We start from the raw sequence: 12,756 nt of genomic DNA, 5'->3' as shown, positions 1-12,756 counted from the left end.
TTTGACCCTCTGTCTTCTTAACTTTAATTTCATGCCAACTAATTAGTTTTAAATGGGATTTAAATAAAAACAAATCGACTGCCATCATATAGGTGTCGAATCGATCTTGGAATTTCTGTCCTCAGAAAACCATTGGTTGACGTTAGTGTGTATATTTTGTTTTGGACGGATGCAATCGAAGGACAAAATTCAAAACCAACCCATGAAAGATCATAAAACAACATTCATTCATAAATAGAATCGGAAGGCAACTTTGCCACAAGTTATGCAATTTGAAAAGACGGGATGTATATATGATGCCCCATTTGAACTTTCAAGTTTCAACCATATGTAACCAATTTGGTTTATACTTGCACATAACAAAGGTTGAATTTTGCTCGTGTAATCCAATTGGTTGATTGTTTGTTTAAATTATGTAAAACATTTTATGTACATAACATGTTCACATTATCACACAAAGTACTGTAATTACACATATTCTGAAGTAGAACGGTCGTATATGCAATCTCTTTCTCTCTCTCACATCTACCTATTGCTCATCTGATGGATGAGTATGAGAACAAGTATATATCCTCACTCACATAGTGATGGGCAATGGGTTCCCACCACTACTTAATAGGTACTCATTTGCACCAATGGTTACCCATTGCCCATCCCCACTACTGCTCCATTATGACTTTCTCAAATAGAAAGTTATACAAGTTCGAATATCTTATTCTTCAACATTGGAATTAATTAATAAAAAGTTGAACAAAATGTACATGATATAATTTTCAACGCTTAAGTCAAAACCTAATAAGAAATTATCTTAATTACCATATGAAATTCCTAAGAAATCATATTCGATTAAAGAAGATAACACCCAATACATGTTAAATACGTTGCAAGGCTTTGAAGGAAATGTGATTTGGGACGAAAAGAACCACTTGAAAAGAATCTGATAATCGACTTAAGTAAACTCGGGGAAGTCAAACTTATATAATAATACCAGTTAAAGTTCCACACAGAATCATAGGCCGCAGTCAAATGGTGCATATAAAAAATGAAAACTCAAAGAGAAAAGTTCGCATCAATGTATGATTAGTTAAGACCATTTCAGTTTGGTCAAATTTCGGCTCTTTTATAAACCATCCATTGCTAACCACAGATAGCTTTTCTGAGTTAGTGCTTATCAGTTATTATTTGTTTAAATGCACGAGTGCAACAGATTGTAGTGCTTTCAGTCACTATTACGCGCATGGGGTACTATTATTTTTGTGTGTTATATATTTAGATTCGCAGCTTGAAATGATTGTTCAAAATTCATGCATGGAAAGAAAGAAAAAAAAATTTCAACTGCGAAATGATAATCTGATGACCTGTGCCTGCTGCTGTCGATACTTGTTCTGCTGCTAAGGCTGTGTAATCTTGAAAGGAAAAAAAAAAACAAATGAATTCTGATATTGCTTAAATAAAGTAAATTTATTTATGGTTATATATACATGATGATAATATATCTCTCGAAGAATCCATTTGAAAGTTTTCACAAACCATAAACAAAAAATATAAAAACTCAAACCAGATTAGAGTAACGACAGATGTGCTTAATTCAGTTGAATGCCCGACAGAGTTTCTAATGAAGGTTGTACTATAGCTAGCCATCCACATATATATAATACTATACAGAACAAGTGGGATAGTACAGAAGAATCTCTATCTCTTGGTGCATTTCGGTGGTGGGGTTCTTGTTTTATTCAACCTAAACTAATCGTTTAGCTGTTCAAGTACCCCCATTAATTTTTTTTCTAAACAAACTTTGATTGATCATTAGATAACCGGCCCTGTAATCTTGCTAAAGCAACACTTCAGCATGATGAAAGGTCACTATGCAAATCAAGGGCGACTCTAGACTCTAATGAATTTCGTAACACATGTTTTAACTGAATTGCATATGCCATTTTTTTCTACCCATGACAAGAAAGTGGATCAAAATCTTTTCTCCTCCTTATGCAATGCAAGTCAAATTGGACTTTTCTTTATGATAATAGTATTTTGTGTATCAAGAAAAGAGAGATAATGTAAGAAAAGAAAGAAGTAGCAATGGAGTATCTAATTATGGATCCTAATTAGGAGAGGGCCCCATAAAGGTTATGGCATAGAATTAGAAACCGTCCAAATTGAAAGTTCATGCAGTCCACTATTTTGTTTATACAATTTTAAGTAGCGGTTATAAGATCCTCACTGGGTTTTATATAAATACCCACCTAGATGTGAATTTATTATCATGTGTTTGCTTCTACATCTCTCGTTCCCTTTTCATTTCTCTTGCAATTTGAGCACTTCTTCAAATATACACCAACTTTCTTATAAAACCATCTAGTACATTAATCTCTTTTCCATTAGTTATGGAAGCTAAATGTGCTTTTCTTCTTGCACTAATTGCATGCTTTGAAATTGTGTGCATTGAGGGCAGGCCATTTTGGCCGAAGAACAAAGAATTGATCAGCACAATTGAAGCTAACTCTAAAAGGGAATTGGGAGAGCAAGGCAGCCAACCCACACCCCATCACATTGCTAGTCCCATGGCAACTGATCATGATTCAATTTCAGGTACTTATGCAGCATATACAGATGATTTTAGACCTACAACACCAGGAAACAGCCCTGGTGTTGGTCATAAATTCACAAACACAAAGCAACCAGGGAAAGCTAGTAAATTTGTTACTGCAGGAACAAGGCCCACAGCACCTGGTCACAGCCCTGGTGTTGGCCATGGTGTTCAACCACAAAAGGCCAAACCAAGTCCATAGACACATGGAAAAAGGGTTTGTAGCTCAGTTGGTTAAGAACATTTACCCTTGCACCCGAGGTCCTAGGTTCGATTCTCCTCTATCCCAATATTATTTGTATAAAAATAAAAATAAAAATCCATAAACACATGTAGGGGCTTGTCAATTATGGGTTTTATGTTATGTAAATTACCATTAATTTAGGCTCTCAGTTAGGCATGTCAAAAATCATTATCATGCTCTTCCTTAATTTCAGGTTTCAATAAAAGTAATGTAAAGCTATGTAAGCTTCTTGTCCCAAAAAAAAGGGGCATGTAATTCTTTGTATCTATGTGTCACGTGGTAGTGTCAGGTTCGAACCCCCAGGACATTGTGGTAATGTGTGCGTGAAAAACCTTCCTTCCCCTGTAGTTTAGACTATCGTTTGTGCTTAAAAAAATTGTGTCACATCAAGCTTCTTATGCAAAATAAAAGTGTCATTGTATATTTCTCTGTGTTTTACTACATGTACACTGAATTAATCCGAGTTCAATAAAATGGATAGATATAGTGGATTTCACATGCCAGATTTCTATACACATGTTAATAGATTATCAATCTAGTATAACACATAAAAGAAATATATATATATATATATATATAATATTTTTATACGTCCACATATTGAGCATACATAATCATTCTTATATTATGCTTCTCGCATACATATAAGTCGTGTACTTTTTTTAATATATAAAAAAAAATTAAAAAAAACTTAAGAGATAGCAATCTTAGTTGTATTTGGCCCCTTGTAGCTAATGGTTTTTTTAACTGAATTATGAATGCAATTCCAGAATTTCTTAAAAAAGAGATAGTGACACTATGAAAAGTAAAAATAAAAAAGTGCACGGCCAACATTTAAAAAAGTTACTTGTGCAATTGAAATATGAAAGTAAAAAACAAATTTCAATCTTCCCGTATAATAAACAAAGTAAAAGAAATTAATAATAATATAGAGTGCTGCATCTTAACCATCTATACCTAAAATTCACAAATACGTACACTCCAATCCACATGAAGGAAATCTTAAATTTAGAAGAAAATTTGAGATGCAGCTGGGATCTCAGTTTCATGGGGGATCAAGGATGAGACCTTGAGAGGAGAGGAGCTATGGAGGAGATGCGATGCAAGCACGATTTTATGAATAAGATGAGGGTGTCGGTAATTGTTTACAAATTTCAACATAAAATTAGGTTAACAAACGTATCAGTTTTTTAATAAATAAAAAATCAGTTAGAATTTTGCATCATGAAAAGCAGGTCGAGCTATTGATCAACCAAAGAATCATGATAAGGCGGACCATATGACCAAATTTTCTGCCCTAGAATCAATTTAACAAAATAAATTCAAATAAATAAAACGAACAAAAAACCAATTTGTCGTTTCAAGTGCTGAGAGAATTCACCTCCTCTGCACTTAGAGATTCTATGTTTGATTTCTATTATCTCCCGTCTCGCTTGTATTCAAAAATAAAATAAAATTATTACAGTCATATTGAACAAGTAATTAGAATTATTAAGAAGTTATGTACTCAGTCTGAGATCTCAGAGATTATAAGAAAAAGGAAGTTGCATGTAGGAGACTGGCAAAAGGAGGGTAAGTTTTTGCATATGAATTTCTTTTTCGTTTTTGAAGTTGAGAACTTATTATAATTAATTAGTTAAGCATGATATGAATTGAAACCAGATACAAGGAGAACAACATGCAAAAAGTTAGGACCACAAGTGAGAGCAAAATGAAAAAATAAAATAGAAAGTTAGGAGGACCACCAACATATGAAGAGTGTAAAACTATCTATTTCCATATAAGGGAACTAGCCTTAGGTCCTATGGACAGAGATGTAATCACTTTTCTTTTTGTGGAAGCCTAACAACATAAAGCTATTCCTAGTATAACACTTTACACACTGGAGAATAAAGTATCCAACAAGAGCCAATCAACCCCTTTTTCCATATTTACATTATATTGAGAGACAAAAACACTTTATAAAAAAAAGAGAAGCCACATGAAAGCCAACACCTAATGCCCTACTTATTTCGAGATCGAGAGGCTGATAAAATTAACATTGATAATTTGGTCATCTCTATATAGGAATGAAATTTGACAGCATAAAAGTACTTGAACAAGTGCTTCTTCAAAAATCACTTTTATAAGACATAAATGTTTCAGTGTTTTTGTCAAACACAGTTAGAAACATTTTTAGTTGTTGAAAACTAGTTTTAGCTCTTCTAGGAGAAATCCAAAACAAATCCAAAGATATATTGGAGTAGGGAGTTGTTAACTAACCAATGAACTATCTTGTTCAATATGGTTTATATTAAGTGAGACCTAGCTTTATTTGTTTGTTTTTTTATTTTTTCGGCCTACGGAAAGATAAATGGACACTGCCACATTGGTATCTAGTTAATTAGCACAATACATTGAGCCAAATTAAACGATGGATGCATTTTCCTCAAAAGCAGGAGCTCAATTTGTCTAGGAAAGTAATCAAATTGATTGAGCCGCCACATGCATAGCTTAAAAGTTACGACCCCTTCCCTTTTATTTTCACCTTGAAGAAGCAAAAAAAACACATTAAATATAGCCAGCCAGCCAGATCACACATGATTTTGCCTAGAGCCTAAATGAGCGTGACATCTGATGCTAACCCCTTGAAGCCAAGCCCTTGGTTGGCATCTTCAAATTGGGCAGCCGCAAAATGGAAAAGAGTCACTGAATCCTACTAACTACGTGTGTGCGCCCTCTATATATAGCTAGGTATATAGCCTAGATTCTTGAATTATGTATCACACGATAACCAAAGAGATTATATATTGTATATTAGCACTTTACCTTTACTTGCAACTTTGGCGATTGTAGACAAAGGGAATCACAAGATATATAGAAAGCTGCATGCAGAGAATTTAAATTAAGAGTCAAAATCGTCTCCATGTGCAAGTCCCCAGCTATATATATTAGTCTTTTACAGTTGTGATTGCCATATAGTATAGCTGCCTTTTGTATATTAATTCTGCTAAGAATCTTATGGCTAGTGGCAGATGCATAAGGTTTGCCTATAACAACAAAAGTTAAGTTATTGTGATGAGTTTTTTAATTTTGGGCATAGTGGCATGGGTAGGCGGAAAGAATCCCTCTCTCTCCACATTCTTGGGTCAGGGGGGTGTGTGTGTGTGTGTGTTTCAAGTACCAACTTGTTCTTCTTCTTCAATTTCTCTCAATAAACAACACTATATGGAGAGAGAGAGAGAGAGAGAGAGAGAGAGAGAGAGAGAGAGAGTAAAAATGTAAAAAGGTGGTTAAATATGATGGCAGAAGATTTTATTTGTAATTGAGAGGCAATAGAAACCAATTCAGTATCTGCATGTATCTGAATGTCGGAGACTGAGTTAGGAATATACTTAATGCCAATGTCGAGTGTTAATGCTCTGCATAATTCTCATCATAATCAGATGCATTTAACATGCATAATGTTATTGTAGACATTAATTCTTGTCAGCTTAGCGTGACCTGCAAAAGTGATTGTTCTATACTCTCGTTAAGGGTAGAAAACTAACTACATTGTAAACCGCCTCTTTATAATGTGAAAAAGCTAGTTTGAATTAGAACTTATGAGCGAAAAAGATGATTTGAACTTAATATCTACTGCTTAGTTCTCATTCAATATATATCAATGTCATATGAGTTAGAACTCATGAACGTGCTTATTGTACATCCCATGTGAACTACCCATTATAAATTTGATTATATAATTAGTAAATTGTGAGAGCTTAACATGAGAGAGAGAGAGAGAGAGAGAGAGAGAGAGAGAGTACACTTGCAATATTTAATTTCTTTGCTATAGAGCAACTCACGTTCTCCAAGGAATCTTCCTTAATGTTTGGGGGTTGGTTTTATCTCTAGGGTTAGTTTCACTTTTCTTGGTTTCTTTAATTCTTGGAGGCCATTGCCTTGGCTGCTCACTCTATAAATACCGTGGAGAGGGAGTGATTATAAGTATCTTTATAAGTCTCTCTCCTCTTCTCTAAGAGCTTGAGTTCATTAGAGTATACCATATACTAAGCCTTTTTATAAAGTCCTAGCATATATACATACTTCTCAGCTCTCACTATGGCCAATGTCAGTTATACCGCTTGCTTATTTTTTCTTCTAATGATTTTCTCTAATGAACTGATCTGTATTGAAGGAAGGAACTTGAAAGTAAGTAAGGACTTGAAGTGTGTGAAATGCTTGAGCCCGGACCCTAAAACCAGGGCAGGAGAGGCTGATGGAGAACACAATGTTGTTGAGAGCCCAAGCCCTGGTCATGTAGAAGCTTTTCGACCCACCACACCAGGTCACAGTCCCGGAGTTGGCCATGCTGTTCACAACTAGAAGCCTCAGCATCATCTTCGTATTTGTGACAGTGTGTGCTTGTACTATATCATTATTATTATCTAGGGTTTTCAATTCTCAGGCCAAAAAGAAAAAAAAAAGTATTTTACGATTGTATTCACTATGGTTGTTTAGCTAAGCTAGGTCTTATGGCTTGTTTATGTATGTTCGCTTTTGATTTAATGAATATGCTTGGTTTCTATTGTCTTAAGTTGTTGTCTCTCAAACATTTAGAATGTTCTGGGAACATCTCTTCATGTGTAGTTGTTTGTCTTGACTCTCAACTTTAACCTTTTAGATTCGGATTTCGGTCGGGACTTTATATTGTAATCTCTAAAACAAAAAAAAGACTCATTCCTCCTCCTCCTCCTCCTATTGTGGATGAATCCAAAACCACCACCCTTATTGCATGTGTCTGCATGGTGAGAAAGACATGGACGTAGAACACATGTAATTTTTGGAAAATATATCCCCTTAGAATTAGAGGTAATGGAAATGTTGTTTAATTAGAGGAAAAAAAAGATAGAAAATGGAAACGGACCTTTCTAATTCCAACTTTCCAAGCCACACCCTCAAAAAGTCAATGATCAAACATTTGGACCAAATAGGGAATTGCTGGGTTCTCAAGGTTCTCTCTTCTAATTTCTTATCTACTATAAACTAACAGTTTGTTTGAACGCCATCCTTAATTAAATTGCCTTTTCTTGCAATTTCAGTGTAGATATCAAAACAATGTTGGCGGGTCTATACAAACCATCACATGAGATTATAAGTACAATAACCACTTACTTTTTTTCTTTTGGTCTAGAGAGCATGCATTTTTGTGCTAGCCAAATTAATTCATCGGACTGATAACACCTTCAAGACTAGCCATCATGTAGGGCTTGTTCTCTCTCTCTCTCTCTCTCTCTCTCTCTAATACATAGCGATCTTAGGGAAGGAGGGACTCCAACATATGGCCCTCTCTTTAGATATGAGTGAAACTGGTATTTAGGTGAAAGGCGTAAATCTAAAAATCCATTAGACAGATCTACAAAAAGGAACAAGGTGAACCTAGCAACAATATGAGTAGTCAACAACTAGTTATAGACTCCCAAACACACAGGTAACAAACAATCCACAATAGATCAATCAATAATAACCTACAAATCTAGAAGATATTTATGTGACAACCTAAGCACTCAAAATGATTTATCAATCTAGGCATCACCAATGCTAGCAATAACTGTGGTGAACAATGTGTGTGCATCCATTCAGAAGTTGCAAGAGTATTAAACATGGATGACTAATCAATCACTAGAAAATGTTCACCAAGAAACCTATTACTGGGACAAACGAGGGGTCACCATCCGACCAGGAAATCCACACTAAGCATAAAAGATTCTTACATAGAACACACAAACAAGCTCAAGAATTCCTAGATCTATTCAAGAAGTAGCTCTACATTTCTGTGCAATCTTCATGCTCAACTCATAAACATTAGCCATCTTTATGGAAATGGCTGCGTCAACATCAACTTCAACTCTTCACTCCATGGTACCAAATGATCAACTCATAATCAACTTTGAATAATGAAATGTGGATTCAATAACTAAATGGACCGACTCCTTCAAGAAACCATCTTCTTGAAGAGACCAAACAATAATCAGACCTAGAAATTATATGAATGAGTGAAGTGTTGTGCTAGATTCAAATTTTTCGAAAACATAAGCAGATTTCAAAACCAATTTGAAAATCTCATTCGCTTGACCTCGCCAAGAACAAAAAAACGCAAAGCTCAAAACCCTCAGTGAAAGTGACGACTGCTTCTTACAACAACCGTTTTATCAAAAATATCTTGCCTAAAACCAATGCACCTAGCGGCCAATCATTGGAGCCATAATGGGACAAAAATAGTTAGGACAGAAAGCTTACAGCTGGCAAGGTTAAAGCCCACATGAGAAAAAATAATGATGTGGCAATAACACATGACAAACAAATGATGACTAGTCATGCAAAAAGTAAACTTAAAAAAAAAAATTAACTAGTCATACAAGAGAGAACACTACAATGCATGCAACACAAACATAAATGAATTACCTTCAATGAGCTTTGAATGCATTGAGGCATTGTGAAGTTGATCTTAGTTACAGTAATCAACGAAGCACTTGTTGAGAGTGTTTGTCCCACATTGAAATGTTAAGAGACCTAGCCTGGGTTTATAAGGAGTTGGGCTACTCCCTCCATTGCTAATTGGTTTTGGAGTGGAACCTCAACTTCCTTCATGGTATCAGAGCAGATTAGCCCATGTGTGAAAGCCCAACAGCCACACGTGCTCCGCGTAACCCAATATGTGTTGTCCACGTGTTAGACTTGAAAATTCGCCACACGTAAGGGGGCGTGTGATAATGTGAAAGTAAAATGTCCCATATTGAAAAGTTGAGAAACCTAGCAAGGGCTTATAAGGAGTTGGACTACTCCCCTCATTGCCAATTGGTTTTAGGATAGAACCTCAACTTCCTTCATGGTATCAAAGCAAGGCTTCACATGTTAGGCCCAATAGCCACACGTGCTCCCACGTCACCCAATATATGTTGTCCATGTGTTAGGCTTGAAAGTTCACCACACGTGCGGGGGCGTGTTGAGAATGTTTATCCCACATTGAAATAATGTTAAGGGACCTAGCCTGAGTTTATAAGGAGTTGAGCTACTCCCCCCATTGCCAATTGGTTTTGGGGTAGAACCTCAACTTCCTTCAGCACTAACTTAGACTAGTCTAGATTCTTTAAGCTTGATTGAATACATAAGAACTTTAGTTAAACATAACCTAACAAGAGGAGACTTTAATGAGAGAGTTTGAGAACCAAAATCCATTCCCACAAGGCAATCCATGGTTAAGAAAAATGAAGCTTAACTACTCTTAACCACTTAAACTACAAATCAATTATTGTATATGATAGTTTTCCCTCTCTTTATATATGGGTATAAAGAGGATATTTCAATGAGAGAGTTTGAGAACCGAAATCCATTCACACAAGCCAATCCATGGCTAAGAAAAAGGAGGCCTAAATTTTTGTAGATATATACCTTGATTCTTGACCTAGTACAAACAAGATAAATCGTGCTAGGTTATGTAAACGACATGACCTAAGGCGTTTCATACTGTGTCTTGCGCGTGTTTGAAACTAATTTATATCTATACTATTATAAAGCTAAACCCTAACCTACGGTGTCACAAGCTTTGAAACCAAAAAAAGAAAAGAAAGGAAAAACCAATAGTACCTCACATACAAAACCGAAAGAAAAAACCACCACAATGCGTAAGGATATTAATGTTAAATTGAGGCAAAATAAATAAATAAAACACAATAGAAAAAACCACCACAATGCCAAGAGGTTAGTATTACTTAAATGAATCTGGCCCGTTGAATATGTTTAATATACCTGATCCAACCGTCCAACAAAAAAGAAACTCATTGGACTTCAATCAATGAAAGCCACTTCAACAACCACAAGAGAGAATATCTTGAGCATCTTACAAATATATATTCAACAAACCCAACTGTATAGATTATAATAATTAATTACTACTTAATCGTCCTAAAACTGGGTTAGCTACACTAATAAATCATATTAGTACTAATTGCTCTAGCGGGTTTTCTTTTTCAATATTGCCATGATGAACTGCAAAGTCTGCTGAGGAATCTTTCTAGGTTTTGGTGGCTAATGATGGTGTTAAAAGCTCGCACAACAGATTGGAACCGCAAAAGGTTTATGGGGTCTTTTCATTTCGAAAGTTTGGTTTGTCTGACCAAAAAGAAATCATATCTTCTATATAAATTATAATTACTTTGCTTGAATCTGAACATTTTGTGTATGCCGACGACCCCATAAATATATATCTAACCTTTCTCCAAATAGTGGATCGTAGTTAGTGGGAGGGTTCATATATAGGTGAAATAGTGGGAAGGACACCCTTTCATTTTTTAAAGCCTCAATGCAGCCAGCCCTCTTGGGTAGTTTGACAAATAAAAGTGACATTATAATCAACCCTGTGAAGATCCAGATCTCATGCCAGTATTGTATGTCGAGTACTAGTCTAGCTCATGTAAGTTGAGTTACAAATACTATTAGTTTGGATGCTCATATGACTATTTATTTACTCGATTGTCGCTTTATCAGAAGATGATTGAAGTTTAAATTTTATGGGCCGCATTTGATGATAAAAGGTTATGTTATGAGGGGAATTTTGCAGAACAGAGCATTAGGTCAAGGACACAATCAGCTTCGGGCAGGTGGGAATGTTCACCAGAAGTCGGCTGCAAATATCAACATCAATCAATCGACACCCTGTTAATCTCTTAAAAACAGTACTTGAAAAATCTGAAATATAAAGATGGTTCTACAGCCTAGCTAAAGTAATCAATTTTGTCGAAAATAGGTTAGGTTTTTTTAAGGACAAACAAAAAAGAACATGTCGGTAGGGGAGGCCAATCAAATGGTGGCACCGTGTTGACATGCGCAGACATTTGCCCTCTATATATATATATATAATATATGCAGGGGTTTTTTTAAAGACAAATTTAAAAAGTAAAAAAGAAATTGAAGGGTTAGTTGATTGCATGGGCGGGCCATGGGGGCAAACAGAATATAGACAACTAGCATGTAGCGGTGGTGCATTAGTTTTTGTAATGAGAGGTAGGGCTTAAACAGTTAATATAAACCGTCCAGAGAACTTTATACTTTAGCTTTGCTTTTTTTGGTGATTTTATATATCTCACAATCTGTGTGGAATCTTCCCGCTCCTATGGACCTGCACATGCCTTGCCTCCTCAACCCGTAGATACTATTACTTGGAGGGAGAGAGAGAGAGAGAGAGAGAGAGAGGCCGTTTGGCGCCACTCAGCTCTTCAAGCCCATATAAATACCACAGTAGAGCAATAGGTTTCCATACACCACACTTCTTCATCAAAACCCTCCAATACCATATAACACCAAATACTAAATCTCTCTCTCTCTCTCTCTCTCTCTCTTCTCTGAACGATCTAAATTTGCTTAAGATGGCCAAGATTTCTAGTCTGATGACCACCACTATCTGTACTTGCCTGCTCTTTTTGATAAGTTGCCATGAAGCCTTGCATGTGGAGGGAAGGCATTTGAAGTCCGGGCCGAGCTCAAGGCATATTGAGAACATGGTGATGAGGACTACCAGTCCAAGCACTAATGATGATCACCGTAACGCTAGTGATGGCCATGGTTCGGTGCAAGCTGATCATGATCAGCCAAGAAAGGTTGAACATGTTACTGACGATTTTCGACCCACGACACCGGGTCACAGTCCGGGCGTTGGTCACTCTATTAAAAACTGATTTGTTTAGTCAATAGGTCTAGCCCAATGAAAAAAAGGCATTGACTTGTATACCGGATTTCAAGTTTGAATCCCCATGACATCAGTTGTGCCTACTCTCCTGTCGGTTAGACTATCGCTTGTACTCAACAACAAAAAAAGAACTTATTTGTTTAAATTTATCCTCGCTACCTATTTCAATCGATCACATGTGTTGTACCATGTATTAATTACTTGGTCTTTCTCAATGTA

General features: G+C 36.0%; 1 protein-coding gene across 1 annotated transcript; it reads left to right on the top strand.

Moving 5' to 3' along the window:
* Positions 1-2,289: 2,289 nt before the first annotated feature.
* LOC103339934 (precursor of CEP9) lies at positions 2,290-12,526 on the top strand. The gene is given in 3 exon segments (XM_016796058.2): positions 2,290-2,674; positions 7,097-7,209; positions 12,291-12,526. Coding segments are annotated over 3 exon segments (639 nt in total). The 5' UTR covers positions 2,290-2,384.
* Positions 12,527-12,756: the final 230 nt, after the last annotated feature.

The sequence above is a fragment of the Prunus mume genome, linkage group LG8 (genome assembly GCF_029339155.1).
Source record: "Prunus mume cultivar Tortuosa linkage group LG8, ASM2933915v1, whole genome shotgun sequence".
Taxonomy (NCBI): domain Eukaryota; kingdom Viridiplantae; phylum Streptophyta; class Magnoliopsida; order Rosales; family Rosaceae; genus Prunus; species Prunus mume.
The sequence above is the reverse complement of the archived record's forward strand: the minus strand, read 5'-3'. Positions and strand labels throughout refer to the sequence as shown.